Source organism: Hevea brasiliensis, chromosome 6 (assembly GCF_030052815.1).
Source record: "Hevea brasiliensis isolate MT/VB/25A 57/8 chromosome 6, ASM3005281v1, whole genome shotgun sequence".
Taxonomy (NCBI): Eukaryota; Viridiplantae; Streptophyta; class Magnoliopsida; order Malpighiales; family Euphorbiaceae; genus Hevea; species Hevea brasiliensis.
This window is the reverse complement of record NC_079498.1, coordinates 104,345,132-104,365,795: the sequence shown is the minus strand read 5'-3', so window position 1 is coordinate 104,365,795 and position 20,664 is coordinate 104,345,132. Positions and strand designations below refer to the sequence as shown.

General features: G+C 33.1%; 3 protein-coding genes across 4 annotated transcripts; 1 reads left to right on the top strand and 2 right to left on the bottom strand.

The window, feature by feature from the left end:
• On the top strand, nt 1–2,793 carry LOC110644341 (uncharacterized). Its single transcript, XM_021797052.2, has 3 exons — nt 1–1,244; nt 1,750–1,935; nt 2,223–2,793. Exons 1-3 carry the CDS (start codon nt 804–806, stop codon nt 2,499–2,501), a joined length of 906 nt encoding a protein of 301 aa, XP_021652744.1. The 5' UTR covers nt 1–803; the 3' UTR covers nt 2,502–2,793.
• Nucleotides 2,794–4,268: 1,475 nt separating this feature from the next.
• On the bottom strand, nt 4,269–8,711 carry LOC110644350 (sulfite exporter TauE/SafE family protein 3). The gene is made up of 12 exons (XM_021797070.2): nt 8,090–8,711; nt 7,661–7,820; nt 6,958–7,158; nt 6,357–6,421; nt 6,233–6,260; nt 6,048–6,139; nt 5,850–5,936; nt 5,714–5,764; nt 5,343–5,564; nt 4,906–4,999; nt 4,651–4,791; nt 4,269–4,530 (listed from the first exon to the last, which is right to left on the bottom strand). The coding sequence occupies exons 1-12, from the start codon at nt 8,315–8,317 to the stop codon at nt 4,445–4,447; spliced, it is 1,455 nt and encodes a 484-aa protein (XP_021652762.1). The 5' UTR covers nt 8,318–8,711; the 3' UTR covers nt 4,269–4,444.
• A 3,951-nt stretch (nt 8,712–12,662) lies between these two features.
• On the bottom strand, nt 12,663–17,800 carry LOC110644334 (sulfite exporter TauE/SafE family protein 3). 2 transcript variants are annotated; one of them, XM_058148991.1, is made up of 14 exons: nt 16,909–17,800; nt 16,340–16,366; nt 15,363–15,484; nt 14,877–15,036; nt 14,433–14,633; nt 14,279–14,343; nt 14,169–14,196; nt 13,990–14,081; nt 13,831–13,917; nt 13,691–13,741; nt 13,348–13,569; nt 13,171–13,264; nt 12,959–13,099; nt 12,663–12,852 (listed from the first exon to the last, which is right to left on the bottom strand). In XM_058148991.1, the coding sequence occupies exons 4-14, from the start codon at nt 15,031–15,033 to the stop codon at nt 12,770–12,772; spliced, it is 1,221 nt and encodes a 406-aa protein (XP_058004974.1). In that variant the 5' UTR covers nt 15,034–15,036; nt 15,363–15,484; nt 16,340–16,366; nt 16,909–17,800; the 3' UTR covers nt 12,663–12,769. The 2 variants fall into 2 exon arrangements, with proteins under 2 accessions (XP_058004974.1, XP_021652735.2); XM_021797043.2 differs by lacking the exons at nt 16,340–16,366; nt 16,909–17,800 and having other exon boundaries at nt 15,363–16,333.
• Nucleotides 17,801–20,664: the final 2,864 nt, after the last annotated feature.

The window sequence follows — 20,664 nt, the reverse complement described above, 5'->3', positions numbered from 1 at the left end:
AAACAAATCAATATCAGGTGGCGAGTCAAGGAAGTCATCGAAGATATTGCTATTACAATTTAGAACCACCAAATTTTGCACCTGCCGACACTTTCCCAAGCCTTGGCTTTGGTTTTAAGCTCCCTGTCCGAACCTAGTAACCATTTTACTTCTCTTTCTCCAAAAAGTAACATGCATGGCTAAGCTTACTGGATACTGGTTCTTGACAAGGAAAAGTGTCATCAGCAACACTTGCTTGAAGCAGAAAGAGAGAGAGAAAACTGAATTTGCGGCTTTTGGTGGTGTCTTTTGTCATTTTATAGGCAGTTCATCTACAATTTTCTCTTTCAAGTACTTTCTTTGGAGTTTCTGTTGAGTCCGGATTACTGTCATTCTTGGTCTTGGTTGGGTGCTTAATTTTTTTTTATATTTGGATGGTCACAACTGTCTTCCTTTTTCTTGATACTTCATAATTTGTTTTCTGGTACTGGTTTTCTTTTCTGTGAGGATACTTGAGGTGAGAATTCTGTATTTTTTGAAGCTTTTTAGTTCAGGAAACTGTTTTGATTTCTAACGCTTCTAGCCAATTGTAATCCTTCTAGCTTACACAAGCCAATTTCTATCAGTTTTATAGTACTGAATTTTATTGTTATGAGTTCTTTGACACTTAGCTGTAAGCCATAGTGTTTTCCCTCTTAAATGATTTCTGGGTGTCAACGAGTTGTTTATGATCTGCGGATATTTGTGTTTTTGTAGAATTGAGTGAAAGCATATCAAACTAGATTTTATAGTTATACTTTAGGCCTTCCGATTGCTTCTTTACAATGCTTTCCAGTAAATCTGAATCTGATATCACAAGTTTAGCCCCATCATCACCGTCAAGGTCTCCAAAACGCCCTCTATATTATGTACAGAGCCCTTCAAGGGATTCACATGATGGGGACAAGTCCTCTTCAATGCAACCAAGTCCAATGGAGTCACCTTCACACCCCTCCTTTGGTCGTCACTCGAGGAATTCATCGTCTAGTAGGTTTTCCGGGATATTCAGATCCTTTTCAGGGAGGAAAGGTAGCAGGAAAAGGAATGATAAAGGATGGCCTGAATGTAATGTGATCATGGAAGAAGGGGAATATGATGAGGATAAGGCGTTTACTAGGCGATTTCAGGCCTTGATTGCTCTGTGTAGTTTTATAGTCTTGTTTACTGTGTTTTGCTTGATAATATGGGGTGCTAGCCGGCCATTCAAAGCAGAGATTACCGTCAAGGTATAAGCCAATTTTTTTTTTTTTTTAATTTCAGTTTCCTATGATGTTTCTTCAAAATGCTCATGAGACTACATATTATGTTGAAGACAATTGAATAATGAGTGCGGATAAGAGGTTGAGCTCTAACACAATAGTAACTTTGCTCTTTTGTGAGCAGAAGGTCATGATTTTGAGTTGTGAGAATAGTCTTTCTGTAAAATATAAAGGGAAACCTATGTAGGATAAATGACCCCTTCCTCCGATGATTCAATCTTTAGCTGTTTGATATGCTCAATTTGTTTGTGCTTTTGAGAAGATTTTGAGGCAGTTTTTTAAAGCAATAAGAGATTTTTATGGTTAAAAGGTAGTCATTGTTTACTGAGGACCTTGGATTGTCTCAAACACCTCATTATAGAACAGTTCTATCATATGTGTGTCCATCACAAACTAATCATTCATCCTTACTCAGCTAGCTAATATATTCTCTATTGAAAGTCATCACTAATGGGAAATGTGACACTTGCAGAGCTTTTCAGTAAGTAATTTTTATGTTGGGGAAGGTTCAGACTTCTCTGGTGTTCCAACGAAGATGCTTACAGTGAATGGCTCATTGAGAATGAGCATACACAATCCTGCAACAATATTTGGCATTCATGTTAGCTCCACACCAATCAATCTCATATACTCAGAAATCCCAGTTGCAACTGGTCAGGTAAAAATCCTTTGCATGGCCATATCGTCTATGGCCGCATCTTTCCACAGGTTGTAATATGTAAAACCAATCAAATTTAGTTAAGGATGATGGATTTTTTGGATTCTGTTTAGGCCGTTCAGAGCAAAGAGACATCTAGTAATGGTAGTATCTCTTTGTTCCTGACAAAAGTTATAGGATTGTCAGTAACTTTAGATTTTTTTGTTATAGTATGAAATGCTCCATTTTCTGCTTTTCCTGGCCTGTAATTGTTGTCATAGCAAGCAATGCCAATTCTCATATTGCAGTTGAAGAAATACTATCAACCTAGAAAGAGTCGACGAACTGTATCAGTGATTGTAGAAGGGGATAAGATTCCACTGTATGGAGCTGGATCAAGTTTAACAGTTTCACAGCCTGGTATTGTAGTTCCATTGACACTGAAATTCGAAATCCGGTCTCGAGGGAACGTAGTGGGGAAGCTGGTGAGGACGAAGCATAAAAAGCTAATCTCTTGCCCTGTAGTTCTTGATTCCACTAGCTCCAAACCCATCAAGTTCAAGAAGGGTACATGTACATATGATTGATCTCCTTCCTGAAGAGTTAAACCTATGATTCATGTCCTTGTCGGCATTACGGCTTGTCCGCAGCAGTTTGAGACTTTTGAGTTGCCGAGCTTCACAGAAGAAATCAGTAGCACTTGGAGAAAATGCAGCTACTTGAAATTTCCATCTCTCTTTGGTTTTAGGTTGTGGTTCAGATCATGTGAAAAATTAAGAAATCAGTGTTTGAACCTTTGTATTACTGGCTGTTTGCATACTGTATGTATGATTAATGTTGTTGTGGGGTGTTTATTCAACTCGATGATTAGACATACTATATCTTGGCTTTTATGGTGAAGATTTTGTAGTCGGTATAAAAGCTTATATACAAGCAAGAAAGAGGAAAAAAAAAAAAGCCTAGTTAGTTGTCAACTATCTAATAAACTGAAAGTCGCTGGCTAAATCTGGAAATTAGGAAACTATAATTGAGAATTAACTACTTAAATAATTTACAGTGATCAAGCTAAATTAATTCAGCTAATCACTCTGCTCTTATTCTTTAGCACTTCTTTCTCTTGCTTAGCTTGATGTAAAGAGAGGTTCTTGTGGCTATGGTAGATGTATAATGAGACACACCTTGAGATTAAAATGCAGCAAACAAAGATCTCTATATCACCTCTGTTTCTCCATGAATAGATTAATGATGGGAGATTCTAATAAAGTATTAGAATTTGAGCTTAAAAAGAGTTTAATTATATATTTTAGGAGCCAAAGAGCCAGCCACCAAAGATGAATTATAGAAACATAGTGATCAAGAATACAAAAATTTAGCTACAAAGGAAAAGGAAAAAAGGAAAAAGAAGCAGGATGAGATTCTCCACAGAGTCCTGAAATAAGTGTTGCAAAATCCTCGAAAGTAATTAAATTTGCTTGCATTTGTTTGGACATTTTTCAAAGTTACAACAGCAGCAAGCAGCAGTGTGTATTTGAAGCAAACCTAGTAGATCTATAGTAATGTAGATTAGTTAGGGACCCCTGTATTTTGATCGTGTTAGGCACAGTTAACAAGGAAAAGATGGCTATTGTTTTATGCCTTTATGGATTTTGTCATTTGATTAATTCAAATATCCAGAAGACAAAGAAGAGATTGGGTGCTATTTTGTGCCTTTCGTAAAATTTATCTTCTTGTCATCTGTTGTAACTTGTAATAAGCTGGAGAAGAAACCAGGAGTTAAGGGCCTCTTTGGCATTGCCGTTAGAAATACTATTAAAAAAATCACTTACTTAGATATACTAATTAGAGAGTATTAAAAAATAATTTAAAATTAAATTTAATAAATTTTAGTTATAAAAATATTAAACTACAGCATCTAAAATGATATTCAGTAAAGTAATTTTAGACCTCCAAACCCAATGTAAGTTCTTGGTGATTCTATGTGCTCCCCCATTGACTTTCATTTTTGGTTCAGCAACCTAACCACCCAATGTTCTCTGGAGTTTAATGTGAAAAAGTTCACTTGACTGGAACTATAAGTTCCCAATGTCTAAGTTTAAGAATTATATGGGAATGATAAGAGAACTGATAAGCGATAAGAGAACTGAAACTTGGAATTTGTCCATCTCTTTTTATGTTAGTTCTTACCTATGGATATATGAAGTTCTCTCTATAAAAGGAATCATTTTCCAATTGCTTGCCAGAGAATTAACTTCCCAGATCTCGGAGAAAGGTTGCCAATTTGAACAAGGTTGCCTCACGCTTTTACCAGCATTTGACTGCTGAATTGTAAAACATTATCTTGTTGGAGAGTGGCATTCGTGGAACATAAAAAAATTAAGATTGGATTTCAAAGTTGAATCACAAGGAATGTTTATTCATTCTGGAAATTTTTTTTATTGATCAAAATCCTAGGATTCAGAAATTGAAACTTGAGAAAAGTGATAAGCAATGGCAAAGCTACTGATACAACCGAGGAAAAAGGTCTTCGAGACTACGCTTCGTAGGAACAAATGTTCTCAAATCCCATGTATTCATGGTTTTCAATCTTCACTATCATGTTTGCTATACCAACCCCACCTGGTTGGAAAGGAAAAAGAAAATATTAATAAAAAATAACAAAGAAAACAAGCTCCAATTCCAATCTCATCAAGAGAACTTCAGTTATAGAAACATACTGCATGTTATAATGACACGTACCTAGTGATATTGCACTCACAAATATTGTGAATGACAGAATGAAGATGATTAGAGATGCTCTCCCTAGTATACTGATAATCTTTCTTACCACGTGCTGCCCTATGAAGGCCGCGACAGTTGCCACAGCGACAAAGTATAGAGCTGTATAAAAGTAAAAAACAATAAATACATATACAATGAAATCCTGAAAACAGAGTAAATGTTTTCTTGTGCTAATATGAGCCATAATTTATGTTGTGTGGCTAAATAACTCACCATAAGGAACTGGAAAACGTTTCAAGAGATAATACTCTATGACAGACATAGATGCAGAAAATGTCATGGCAAATGTAGCTGTGGCACTTGACACCTACATGAAAGATTTCAAGAAATTAAGAACAGCCATGAACTCAGGGATTTTTAGAATTGCTCAGTCGTTTGATAACAATATCCAATATTCTAAGTTCTTAAAATGACAAATTCCGGTTATCTCTTGAATTGTCCTTCATTGAGTTGTGTAACTAATGTGAATCAGTAGTTTTTGATCAAGATCCTCCTTTTAACACCTTCAAATGCCTTCTCTCTACTTCGAAAAGAAGCCAATATGTTCCGCTAATCCAAATGGACTTTCACAGGACCATTCCACAAAAGTCGACCATCTAAAAGCAAATTAATCCAGAAACAATGAAACATCTGAGAGAAGTGGAATGTACCTGTGGAGGGACTCCCAACTCCAGAAAAAGTGGTCCCAAAATGAATCCTCCACCAAGACCAAGCAGCCCACCAACCACACCAGCCAATACGCCACAGCAACAATAAAGAACCAGCTGGTGTACTTTCCAATTTGTGCCTGCCTCTCCCTTTGATGCTATCTTCCTCCGCCCTTTGTACAAGCTAACCGCCTGATATGAAGAAACCCCAAGAGCAACTGGAATCTGAAAAGCAAGAAAAACTAGGAATCAGTTTGACACTACAAAATTTACCAAGCTCATAGCTTATCTTGACACTGCCTTGTCCCATAGCTCAATTGTGATTCTAGGAGAAAAATATTATTTCTGTACTATGATTATCATAATGAAGGTACCTGCAATAGATTGCAAACCCAATATGCCACTGAACAAGTTGTTGTATTATTCTGCAGCCAACATGAAAAAGTTTTAGCATTAGTCTGGCTAATGAATTAAGGCTAAGACAATATTAACGAAGGCATAGAGTAAGACCTTGGTAATCTCTAATGTGAGGATAATCAACCACACAGCGAAGAGAATTCCAAGTTCCTTCCATTGAACATTCTCAAGAACAGAAACCTGAAATGGTTATGGAGGTCAGCTCCAAAGACTGAAACTCATTTTTATCAAAAAAAAAAAAAAAAGACCGTGAACTCAATGAAAGAAGGCAGACCATTTCAGCATACTCACCTCTTCTCTTTTAGACTCATTGGATTCTGGTCTTGCACCATTGCTGGGACCTCCAGGAAGAGGTTTGTATTCCACTTCTTCACTACCATCACCTGATTAAAGAGCAAATTAGTCTGAAAGAAAGATACCTAAGATTCCAAGTTGCCAAAAGCATAAACAATAAGATTTATCATTTATCAACTCACCATTTGAAGCCAATCGTCTAGCTGCCTCCTGAAAAAAACAGAAATAAGTGAGACAGAATTGGAGAAATTAACTTGAACTGGGATTTTCTTATTTCGTCTAAAATAAAAAGAAATACTTCACCACCTTTTTTATAATAGTTTCTTTTTTCCATGTTTCTACACCTTTGAAGAAAGCCTTAGTTGATGTGCCTGCAAACAATAGCATATCAGCAAGAAGGTTGTCCTAGAAGCAGTGGCAGAACTTGGATTATATTTCTGGTGAGCCAAATTAAATACAAAAATAAGCTACAAGCTAATATTTCATTGTTCATATTATTTTTATGCCAAAAGAAATTTTTATGAGATATTATATCCAAAAAATTTTAAAAATTAGATCACCAAAAGATTTGCAAATTACCAAATGCAATAAACTTTTAGAATTAGAAGACTTTTAATAGAACTTTTTGAGTGAAATTACGTAAGAATTTACCACAATATAACAATAGTAACATTATTTTAATTTATATTGCATATATTAATATTTGGTTTTCCATTTTCACTAAAAATAGTTTTTTTGGGGGGAGTGGAGGACCACATAAAATAAATTATAAAGTTCTGTATTAATATTTATCTCATACTATTTTATTAAAAAATTGTTTTAAAGTTTTTTTGGGGGTTGTGCTAAGAAACCTCTGCCCCTGTCCAGAAGGTACATAGCAAAATTTACCAATTCAAAGGACTGTTACCTAAGAAGAGAATAATTAGCAGAACTGTGATCATCCAGTCAGCAAAAATCACATTGAAAGCAACACCAACGCTGATTCCCAGCACCAGCACTGGTTGGAACAAGAGTGCCAAGTCATAGTCAATTATGGGCAAATCAAGTGTTGGATGCCTAAGCTTTAAATTATAGTAAACTGTTGAAGCTGCTGCACCAGTAATCATACCTGAGCCAAAAAAGAAAAAGAAGCCCAATCAATTGCCTTATGATGCTTTGATGGGACAGCAAAGGTCAACCAGCATACAAGGCTCCTCAACATTGCAGGTTTTTTAGATCAAGTTTAAGGGGTAGACAAAAAAGAAAGCCATCCAATAAGCACAAAAATTTCTATTTAACTTAGACTGTCAAGCTTCCAAGAGTATATCTCGAATTGCAAAACCAATCAAGCACCAGCAGAAAGAAAATTGGGAAACAAGGCCAATCAGATGCAAGACATCATGATGTTTACTTAGCTAAAAGGACCTAAAAAGTCGAAACTTTTGAAGATATGAATACACAGAAAAGGATGTAATAATTTCAACTCTTAAATCACAATTTTGAATTAAGTTGAAGATCTCTAGGGTATCTGATTTTCTCTTTTTTTTATTCGTTTGACATCCTAAGCATCTTGAATCTGGAAGAAACTAATATAAACAGACATTCATAACAGACAGGTAAAATTCTCTCACATTTTGATATTGCAGTCGATGATTTTGCGTCAAACCCAATAATCAAGGTGAGCATGGGAACAAAAATACCACCCCCACCAACACCACCCACGCTTCCAAATGCTGCTCCAAAGAATCCAATTATGCTACCCACCACAATTTGCCAACCAAATTTCATTTCCTGTGAATCCAGTGTCACAAACCATACTCATTAAATGTTACAATATCTTTAACAAAAAAACAAAAACAAGAGGACCTCAGCAAGTGTAACTAAAGGATTAGTATCTCTGAAATCCCAAATTATGAAATTCAAGAATTTGAGACCCTATTTTCCTCGCTTCTTCTATATTTTCTAAGCAGCTAAACAGAAAATAAGCATGATATAAACAAAAAATCAAACAAAAAGTCCAAAAAAAAAAAAAAGGACCGAGGATTTAGCAGTGGACTTACAGGCCAAACATGTGTATAACCCAATTGGCCTTTTTGCCACAAGAAATTGAGTACTCTCATCAAGAAACCAGATTCATCCTCTTCACTCTCATTGTCAAGTGAACCTTCCTGTTTCAATCTTGCCTCTGCTAAAAAAATCATGGAAGCTACACCAAGATAACAGACACAAATTGCTCCTACCGACCTCAAACTCAAACCACTCCATTGTGATCTAATCCCAGCCATCATAACTCCTATCACCTTCCCTCCTTATCTCTCACTAAATATCAAATTATCTCGAATTTGAGGTCAAACACAGAAGTGAAAGAAAAAAAGAACTCAAAAATGAAAACGAGCCAAGTTGTTAGCTGTTTAACTGAAAACCAGAGTTGGCTATAACTGGAACTCAATGACATTCAACCACTTATCAATTATCAGACACACCACGAGGACAAGTTCTCATTTTATAGGAACCCACATATCAACTCCAGGGTCATACTTCTCTCCTTCTGGCCCAGTGCGCCTGACATGCGGTGGGCGCCACCTCATTCGCTTCCCCCCCTCTCTCTCCCTCTCTCTCAGTGAATTTTTCTTTTCCCTCTTGGCTTGGTTTTATTTATTTGTCTTGCATGTTCTTGGCTTTTTGGGTGTGAGATTTGTTGCACCATCCGTACCTGTTATCTGACTTGCCTGCCTTTTATATCCATCCCCTGCGTCAGTCTCTCTTTCGTGTTTGCTCATATTATTATAACATAATCAATACAATAATCCCATAAATGATTGCTGAATTTTATTTTTTTTAATTTAATATTTATTTTTAAATTTTATTATAATTATTTAATAAATAATTTTTTATTTTTTCATATTAAAATATATAACTCAAGTACTTTTTTTTAATAAGATAGCAGTAGATTATATAACTAAAGGTAATATTTTTCTTTCTTATTATAAAAATAAATAATTTTAAAAATATTAAATAAAGAGAATTAAACTCAATATCTCATACGCTCATTGGCAAACTCCATAAATATAAAGCATGTTGGTGCAAATTGGTGGCTGATTCTTAGGAAATTCATGTGATTCATAATCTGCCATTAGCTAAATTTTATGAGTATTTAGTAATTTAAATTTGTTTTTTTTTAATTAATAATTACTAATTATCTTGACCAACAATTAACAACTGGGTCAATTTCTACTTTCTACCTACCCAAATTCATAGGTTAATTTTTTTTTTTTCTGACCTAGATTACAACAAACACTACTAACCAAAATTGAAAAAGATGAATCAATTGCTTTCCAGCTTAGATCATTTCTTGATATTTGGAACAAATAATTCAAAGGAAAATTAGGGCTTAATTAACTCTTAAGAAACAGCTAATAATATTTTATGATGATAGTCATGACCTGGAGAACAAAAATGTTTGAAAAATTAAAGTTGATATATAATTAAGAAGAAAGTTGAATGGACACCATGTGGATTGATATGGGAATAAAGAATAATTAATTTTGTTGTTATTCATTCGTACACTCTAAATAAAATAATTTCAATTGGATCCCTTGCTTATTTTAATTAGATAAATTACATATATTCTTGAAAAAGCATAGTAAAGAATGTTAGTTGTGATGCCACTGTCTCTTCAATGTGATTATCATCCACACAAAATTAAGATCACTGGCCAAATATTTTTGTTTCTTTCAAATGCTCCTCAAAAGAATTTGTTTGGAATTGCTGTTTAAATTATTATTAAAAATTTAAAAATATTAATTAGATGTTATTAAAAATTAATTTTAAATTAAATTTACTATTTTTTTAATTATAAAAATTTCAAAACAATTAAACCGATTTTCCAAACTTTCTTTTTATAAAACATGTAAGGATTTTATTCATCAAATTTAAATAATTAAATAATTCAGAAAGGATAAAATTCCTCTCTTAAAAACTAAACTAATAACAAGCTGTTATAATACAACAAAATTCATTGATCATATATAAAATTCTATTTAAAACAAATGGATCATGAACAAAGTAAAATAAATAGATTTTTTAAATTATTTTTTAATACTATTTAAAGTAATTTTTTTTTATTTTTTTAAAAGTAGGTTGGAAAATTTTTGCTTATATTTAAATATACAAATACGTAAGATTCATGTATTTAATAAGTGATTTCATTACATATCTTATATTTTGAATTCATAATGAATCGAGTTTAGATAAAAAAAAATCAATATATAGTATAAATTATTTTCATTAAAATATAAGGGCAAGCTGATTTATTCAATGTAGTGTTGTAGGATAATAGAAAAAAAAAAGACTATATATGATGAAGAAATACTTTAATTTAATAAAATTTTAATACCAATTATAGAAATTATGATGGCCTGTTGAAAAATGGGTACGGAGCAATTGAGATTTAGGTGAGATGGAGAATATGTTATGACATATTATTGGTAGTTTTTACTGTTAGGTGGAGAGCATAAATATCTATTATTTAATTAAACACTTGGTAAAGGATCTCGGACTTGGTCAGTTTTGAAACAACTTACGCCCGATTGAGCTGCATGCAAAGGACCTATCCATTTTTATTTTTATTTATTTAATTAAATTTTGTCACATGATTCAATAATTATATCAATTTAATTTATATTAATTAAAATCAATTTAATAAATTTGAATTATAAAAAATATTAAAATAATAAAATTATTTTTTTAATAATATTTGAAATGATATTTTTATTAAAAAAATAATTTTTATTTCTCAAATTTATTGCTAAACAGACACTAATTTACATGCATGTGATTTGCAGATGAGTTCCATCAAATTATTCTCTCGTAGGGGAGCAGTAAAATTAAATTATAAAAGATTATTATTCTATGATTTTGAGTTACAGCCATTAAAGTTAAATTCAAAAATTTATATTTCAATTTAAATACATGATATTTTAAATGATAAAACTCTTTCAGCAAAAAATGACTTTATTCAAACTGATAACCTTATAAATAAAATTCGACTGAATTAAATTTATTTTTAATAGTTAAACTTAAGAATGTAGGGCCCAGGAATATTTAATAATTAAGGAGTGTTAGGTATAAATTATTGTGTTTCACTTTACTGTATTATTTGTGTGTAATTTTGGCGAAACACATGTACAGCTCTAATACTTTGCACATGTCCATCAATTTGGACTTGCTTGAAAAGGCCTTCCCTTCCACACACTATTCCAGCACGTGCAAAATTAATTAATCATTTATTTCAAGTTGTATAGCTTACTTCAATTAGACCATGAAATTTTTTTTTTTTTTAAATGGCTTTAATAATTCTGAATTAAAATTATTTTTAAGATTTTATTTATTTTATAAAAAATAATTTATATTTTAAAATTATTTTTTATAAAAAAATATTTTTTTAAATATATTTTTATAAAAATATTTTTTATTATTTAATTATAATATTAAATCAATTATATATATTTATTTCATATATATAAGTGTGTTCATATTTTAATAAGATTATTAAAATTTATAAAATAAAAAATAATTTTTTACTTTAAAAAATATAAATTATCTTTTTTAAAATGACTTATTTTTTTTAATTAAAAAATATTTTTTATTAATTAATTTATAAAAAAAATATATTTTTATATTTTTTATAAAATAAATAGAGTTTAAATATAATTTAAAAAAAATAAATTAAAATTTATTAAAGTTTGAAGTTATAACATTGATTAATAACACACTAATCAATGTGAGACACGCTCTTTTATGTCATTAACGTGTGAATCGTATAAATCAAAGATTTTCGTTCCATCAATTATCACAGAAATATTTAATTCTTATGATGATGATAATGATAATTATTATTATTATTATTATAATTGAAAAGATATAAAATACAAATGATATTTATTAATAAATTATATATTAATTAATTAATTAAAGTATTAATTTTGTTAATCAATTATATAATTTTCACATAATTATAAGATTTTTGAATATTTCTCCATTATTATTGATTCCTACACATACAATTATAGAAGACATCCATGTAACTAAACTCTTATCCAAAACGTTGAGAGGATGAGGTGGCAGATAAGAGGCACATCTTCTCCATAAATTAGTAAACCACCAACCATAAATTGAATCTAAATTCAATAACGTGGCTTTGTATTGGCTGAGGGACCATGAAAGTGATCCACCAACCATAAATTGAATCTAAATTCAATGTTTTCGATCCACTCCTCACGTTTATACTTAATTCATTTCACATGCCATGCACCCCCACCACCATGATCACTGGGATGACCATCTAAATGCCCCAGCTCCTTACATGGGTGGGCCGTGGGCATGGCCCCCGACCCATGCAGACCAGCCAGTCCCATCCAGTCCCCATAAAATTAATAGTCCCATAATGAATTCGAATCTTGACAGTTCCCTTCCATGTACGTGCATAAGAGGACTTATGCAGTTGCACCCAAGAACCTATGAAAGATCTATTTGAAATTAATATTTTAGTTATTATTAAAGAAATTATTATACAAATATTTACTAAGGAATATTTGCATTATAATTATTAAATTTATAATATTTATTAAGGAATATTGAAATTTAAACTATTTATTACTGGCAATACAATTGTATATCTTGGATACAATAAATCGAGTTCAAGGAAGAAAAATTCCTCCCTCACTCAAATGTTGATGGGTCTATGTATATGAACAAATGTTATCAAATCCCATGTACTCTTTCCTCTCGATCTTTTTGATCATGTCTGCTAAGCCAACTCCTCCTGCTCGAAAAGAAATGAAAGCCTTTAAATTAGCAGCAGCTCTAGCAATCTTGTTATTGGAGTTGCTAAATTGTAAGGAAGCTGTTGATCTATATTCAATTCGTACCTAGTGAAATTGCACTGACCAAGACTGTGAAGGACAAAATGAAGATGATTATCGATGCTCTTCCTAACATATCAATCACCTTTTTTACCACATGCTGCCCAACAAAGCCCGCTATGGTGGTCACAGCAAACAAGTAGAGAGCTGCAAGATACAATTGATTAGTCATGCTTAATTTTAGCATTACAATCATTATTGGTGAACAGGCTAATTACCATAGGGAACTGGGAAACGTTTCAGAAGGTAATATTCTACGACAGACATGGAAGCAGAAAAGGTCATTGCAAAGGTGGCTGTTGCACTTGACACCTGTAGGAAATTCGAAAACTTGTTAATACAAGGCAGAGAAATAATATGTTGCTTAGTTTTCAGAGGAAATGTTAAAACTGCACCTGAGGGGGGATTCCCATCTCAAGAAAAAGTGGACCTAAAATGAATCCTCCTCCAAGACCAAGCAACCCACCTACCACACCAGCTACTAAACCAATGAAACAATAAATAATCAACTTGACCACACTCCAGTTGTTTCCTGCTTCTCCTTTGGATGCAATCTTTTGACGTCCTTTGTAAAGGCAAAAAGCCTGGTATGTAGTTACTGAAGCTGCAACTGGGATCTGAAAGTCGATAAAATTTAGAGCATAGTCCCATTTCCAGATTACATAATCATCCCTCTTAGGATCCTGCAATTGAATCATTGGAAAGTGGTCTATTCTTCAAGGTTAATAGCAAAAGTACCTGAGAAAAGTCCAACAACCAATATGACACTGAACAAGTTCTCGAGTAATTCTGCAGAAGACATGGTTAGATACTAAATTATTTTGGAGCCCCCGGAGTTACTTTAAGCAAAGGAAAAACATTCTGTAAAATGAGAAAACCTTGGCAATCTGCAATGCAAGGATCATCGACCATACAGCAAAGAGAAGTCCAAGTGCTTTCCAGTGCACATTTTCCACAACAGACACCTGAGAATATTGCATATTTCAAGTCAATTCCTCCCTAACTATAACAGTACAAAGTTTTATAATTATTCTTACCTTTGTCTTTTTAGGAACCTTGGTTTCTGTTCGAGTACCATTGCTTAAGCTTCCAGGAGGAGGTTTGGGAACCACCACTTCACCATTGTCACCTGATCGCAGAGTAAGGATACTTTCAATGCTTGCATATTTATATCTCTTGTCAGATTTGAATGAAAAAGAATCACAAGCCGACTCACCGTTCGATTCCAGGCATCTAGTAGCCTCCTGAAAACTCAGAAACAATAGTTGAGAAAATGAACAGACGGAAATAACAAGTAGAATCAAAACATTAGTTATTTTAGACAACCTTTTTTGTTATGGTTTCTTTCTTCCATGTTTCAATGCCCTTTAAGAGTGCCTTGGTTGAAATAACTGCAGACAACACATTAAAGTTGTTAATAAAAGGAACATTCATAAACGTATTGCAATTTTCAAAGAGAGAAGCAAATGATTGTTCATACAAAGGAATATAATGATCAGCAGAATTGTAATCATCCAATTTGGAAAAATCACATTGAAAGTAACTCCAATGCTAACCCCCAACACCAACATTGGTTGGAATAAAAGAGCAAGATCATAGTCGATCACAGGCATTTCAAGTGTAGGATGCCTCTGGTTCAAATTGTAGTATACTGTTGCAGCTGCTGCACCTGTGATCATACCTGATCAAACAAATAAAGCCCCACAAATCAAAACAGCCTTAGTAAAGCAATCCAAAGTAAAATTATGCAATATTCCCAAGGCTACCAACTTTCATTTCAGGCACATCAGCCTATAAAAAGTATAAACAGCAAAGTCAGTCCAGTGATGATGCACCTCTAAATATAGAATTTGAGTTTTAGTGTACCTCTTAAACCTGTGATGATAAAAAAAAAAAAATGAAAAAGGCAAAATTTTCTTCTTACATTTTGATATGGCTATTGATGATTTTGCATCAAACCCAATAATCAGAGTAAGCATTGGAACAAAAATGCCACCCCCACCAACACCTCCTGCAGTCCCAAATGCTGCTCCAAGGAATCCAATTATTGCTCCCACGACAATCTTCCAGCCAAATTTCATTTTCTACGAAACAAATTGCAGAAGTTATGCAGCTGAAAATTTTATACAGTTTCATGCCCATTATCACAGAGAACGATCAACTTGCATTCCATTTCTCTAATAAAAATGAACACTGCACTCAGTTAGGACAAAATAACTACAATAGGTTTAGTTGTGCATAGTTTTATTTTCTTTCAGGTTAAAGAAGTAAACATTTAAAGCTCAAGGCTTCGCAGAAAGACATAATCCCATTTTTATGATTTCCTATTTTTTCCAAGCAACCAAGCAGAACATGTTCAAGCAATCAATACAGAATCAGAAACCAATGGGCTATGTGAAATTGTACTTACAGGCCAAACTTGTTTATAATCTGAATGACCTTTGTTTCCATGATGAGGCTGGACAGCATTTTGAGTCGCATTGTGAGTTGGAGTCTTATTGTGAGTTGAATCTTCTTGGTTCAATCCTGATTCTGCTGCAACCACCAGTGAAGCTATAACAACTAAACCAACCAAAATGTTCCCTCTCAATCTCAAACCACAATGCTTTGATTTTGATCCACTCCTACCCATCATATCCTTGTTCTTTTCCCGCACAAAATTGTAAAATTTTCTCAAATTTTAACTTAAACTCAATGCTAAAAAGCCAAGAGGAAAAACACTAAAAACTCTCTAACTTGAAAGAAAGAAAAATTACTCTTAAAAGGTGCAGCTCAGAATCAGTCTGAGCCATCTCTATCAACAATACATTACATTTAAAAAAATTATCGCTAAAAATAAGTGATAATATAATATAATGTAATATAATCTTGAATCAACCTGCACGCATTTATGCATACAGACACATGCATATAGAGAGCAAAAAAATATATCTTCAAAATGGTTTTGACAACTAAGTTTTGATTCCAACAAGTTTATTTTTTGCGTTATCTCTTGAAATCAAAGAAAAGCCGATGCTTTGTTTTTGAAGGCTACAACTGTGTGTGTGTGTATACATAAGTAGACAGAATCTCGAAGAAGCAAACCATGCAAGAAACTTGCCTTGAAATATTATGTTCAAGACCAATGAATTTAAAGAGATCGAAAACTCTTTTTTTTAATCTGAATAAGTTGACTATCATTCATGAAAAAGATGGTACTGAACTATCAGCATCTAACAAACAAACAAACTGGCCAGGTGTATCTGTAATCCATCCTGGAATATGAATTCCCAATCTAGCATAGTTAGTTATCCACTTGAGGATGTAAGTCGAGTGAAAATAGACAGGAAGGTGAAATTAATATCATGTGTAGAAATTGAACCATAATATCAACTTATTGCAACGTACCTTGTATCACTGTTTCATTAATTGCAGCTGACAAAGGCCAAGAAATCAGTCCTCAACAGTTGCATAATTTTATGCAATGTGAAAAAAAAAAAGGAAAAATTATTATTTAGTCCCTATATTTAAATAAAATTAACTATTTAATCTCATTATTTTGAAAAATATACTATTTAATGTCTATATTTTTTTAGTTTGTGAACTGTTTAGTCCCTTCCGTTACTTTAAAAGTAATTTTTCCCTAACTCATATTCGGTCTCTATAATTTAAATAATACAATTGTTTAGTTCTTGTAATTTTAAATCTATCAACAATTCAGTCTTTGTCTAATTTTTATAACTAATTCTATCTGTCCTTTTTTTAACTAACTTAACTAGTAAAAAGTTAACGAGTAAAAAGCTTACGAACTAAAAATAGAAGAATTAAATAGTATAATTTTTAAAATAAAGAGATTAAATAATTAATTTTATTAAAATATAAAAATTAAATAATAATTTTTAAAAAAAAATTATTTCTTACTTTAGAATCAGTTGGAAGTAGAGTCAGAAATTAAAGAGAGAAAAAATTCAGCTGACCTGACGAGGTTTATCTGGTCTTGCTTCTTCTCCTTAATAATATTTAACTAGCAAAATATAAAGCTACATGTGCTAGCCTTGATCGACAGACCCTCCTTTTCACTTTGAAAATACAAACGAATAGTCAAATGATGCCTGCCGTATGATTTTAGTTATCTCCCACTTGCCAGCTGCTGTTTCGAGGCAAAGATTACACGTACGTATGCAATGCAAAAATAGACCGGTCCACAGCCGGCTCTAATCGTAAACAGGACTGAAACCGATCTGAATCAAAATCGATACCAGTCCGAGTCAATGGTTTTAATTCATGAACTGATCAAGAACCTAGTACAGAAGGCTCGTTACAGTTTTCTCTTCCTTGAATTTGAATCAAAACCAGGCCAAAACAGTTGATTCCAACAACAGTTTTAAACTAAAACCATTTTGAAACTAAAATCAATCCAAACAATGAAGTTGGGGAACCGACAATTTCGATTCAGAACCAGACCGCAGCCAGATTTATGGAGAAATTTTTAGAGAAGTATCTTATCGATTAGCCTATTATCTTTATATTTATTTATTTCTTCAAGAACAATTTAATAAGCTATTGGGACTTGCATCTTGCTTATATTCAGTTGGAGAATTCAACAACAAACTCAACAAAAGCTCAAGAATTATTTCATACGTGATTGTCAAGCATCTAATTCCATATGCTGTCCCCTATAAAATTCAGATGCCATGTTCTATATGCAACTCAAGTACTCAGATAAGTTTAATAATATATATAAAAAAAAAAAATTTGTCTCCGAACTTCCAAGCACTAAACCATTTGGCTAAACTTTATATTTAAAATTAAATCCATGGAGAACTCAGAGACAGCATAAAGATACAATTAAAAAAATGTAAGACATCTTCCATGTAATACCCTTAATTTTTAAATTAATTATTTTATGGATAGATATTAATATTTTATTTTGTTTAAATTTTAGGAAATTATTTTAAATTTTTTGGATTTTAGAAATCGGGTTCGATTTTCCGAAAATATAAAACTTTGATGATTTTTAAAAATTAATTTAAAGACCACGTGACAACTAAAAATATATTTGGACTCTACGAATTTTTTTGAGTTTTCTAGAATTTTTTTCGAAATTTTTGAGCATCGTTTTCGATCCCAACCCAGAGTAAAAATTTAAAATTTTATATCATGAATCGGACTGGCCGAATCAAACCGAATCGGATAGGACAGGTCGAATCTGATCAGCCTATTTCCTTTTCTTCTTCCCTTCGTGCGTGCCCGACACACACTCTCTCTCTCTCTCTCTGTCTCTCTCTCTCTCTGTCTCTCTCTCTCGTTTTCTCTCTTCTCTCTCCTCCTCTCGCTGCCCCACCATCGCTCTAGCCTTCTCAGCTCGCCGGCGCGCCACCCCAGCCTGTCCCCCTCGCCGGACGTCGCCTGAGGAGTTGGGAAAACATGCCCGAAGACGCCCTAACACGCAGCACGCTGATTAGGCTTCTCGAGCCGATTTCGGCCGATCCGGCCACCAATTGGACCTGGTCTTGTGCCAAACCTCTTCTACACCTCGAGAACTTTCCATAGACACCAAGAACACCAAAATCTATAGAGCGGTTTGCCCAATTTGTGTCCGGGAAGTTTTAGCCCATTTCGACTTTTGGGCTAAATTTCTCGCAAACCGTGAACCCCACGAAAAAACCGAGAGTGCTAGAGTGCTTCACTCGTCGAGAGCTTCGCGGAAATACCAATTTCAAAATTTTTTGACACCGTTTTTCGATGAATCCCGAGAAACTTCATAGTGTTTTTTCGAGCACTAAATGAACTTAGAAAATTCCTTAAAAATTATATACTAACCCACATGTTGTGGGCTTCATGTAGGTATCTTCAATTCGTGGAAATTCAACGGTTGCCCAGGTCTGTAAATTTCAGGTCAGGCAAACAAGCTACCGAAAAAGTCTTGAAATTGGGTTGAGATTTTAGCTACCCCACCATTGTAAGACATCCTGAGCGCATTTCCGGGGTCGGAATCGGCATAGGTAAACCCGAACCTTATTTTTTCTTAATTATCTAGTGCTTGAATTGGATTAAAAATCCATAGAATATTCGTGGTAGCTTAGAAAATTATAATTCTTTTTGCATTAGCTTAATTATATTGCTAAGGACCGCAGGGCAAAGTTTTAGAATTTTTAGAGTTCATTTGGGTAGTTTTTGCAAAAGGGTTAATTATAAGGATTAAGCTATAATTTTTCATATTGTGATTGTTGATTGTTTGGATGGACTCAGGATGGACCATGTGATGTGATTGAGTTGTGGGTGTGTGGTTTGTGGATATAGAAGTGCATTTTGAGCCCTTTTGCAGGTTGGGTAGGTCCTAGATATAGGGGAGACTCTGCTGGATTTTCGGCACTACTTAGGACATCTTTGGTATTTTCTTAATTTGTATTGAGTTAAATGTATTAAATAATTATAATAAAATTGTCAGGTGAGCCGGGACAGCCTTCCTCCTGCGCCCAGCCGTCACAGTGACTTCGGTTAAGTTTGTGAGTAAAATATTAATTTTAATTGTAATTTCGATATTATTATATGTTCAAGCATGCCCATGCATCACTTATAAATATATATCTATGTAGTTAAATACTAGGCACATTTTATATTGCATTCATAATTGTTGAAGTGCCATGGATGTTGTTTGTGGTAATTTGGAGTGTGTGTGCGTGGCGTGCGTGTGTTATGGTATTGGATATGAACAGGATGGGTAGACACGGCTTGAGAGACACTTCAAAATCCATTTTCTTCAGTTTCAAAAAAAAAAAAAAAAAAAAAAACTATATATATATATTTCAAAATTAAAAAAAATAGTTCATTTATATTTCATTAGAAAAAAAAAAATATATATACATCATTACAAAATTTACATTAAGAGAAATTCAAACCACAATATATATTACAACATTATACAAATTTTATACAAATTTGCAAAAATTTGACTAGGTTAATGGCATAAATTTGGATGGTGTTCTTCATAAAAATTTTAGATCTATATCTTATCTAATTGCTGGTAAAATTTCGACCTCGCATTTGATTTATTAAGTGAAAGTCTGGCTTGAGAGACACTTGCTTGCAGAGGTTGGATTAAGAGTGCTGTATAGGGGGATCAACTCCCATATATATATTGTTTGACAATATTGGGGGTGTGAGTGCTCCAAATTGCCTTTTTGCTGTTATGATATGAAAATTTTAACGATGTTACATTTCACTCTACAGGGTGCATTATCTTTAGATAGCTATAGAGATTATGGTTAAAATTGATATTTTACTCTATGAATCGAATGCTTACTCCTGATCATCTATTTTTCCAGACTACAGGAGGATTATTTATTGTGGCTAACCTGTTCTTCTTCTTCGCAGGTCCATTAATAATATTTAATATATTTTGTACAATTGAGTTAAATTTTAGACTCCGCATGTGTTACAAGCACTTATTTTTATTTTGAGCTTATATTATAAAAGTTATGTTGGACCTGTAAAATTATTAACTGTATGTATGATGGGATTGGATGAGAGAGTTGAGCTCCCATTTGAGTTATAACATTTTGATTATGTGGAAGGTGAGCTGAACTCCCCAATTTATTATATATTGTGTTTACAGATCAGGCGAGTCAAAAACTCCCCATTAAATGGTCCATTTTATGACCGGACTTTATTCAGTTGAATTCTTGAAATTGGGTCCAAATGGGTCTTAAAGTTGGATTGAGTAATAGTTA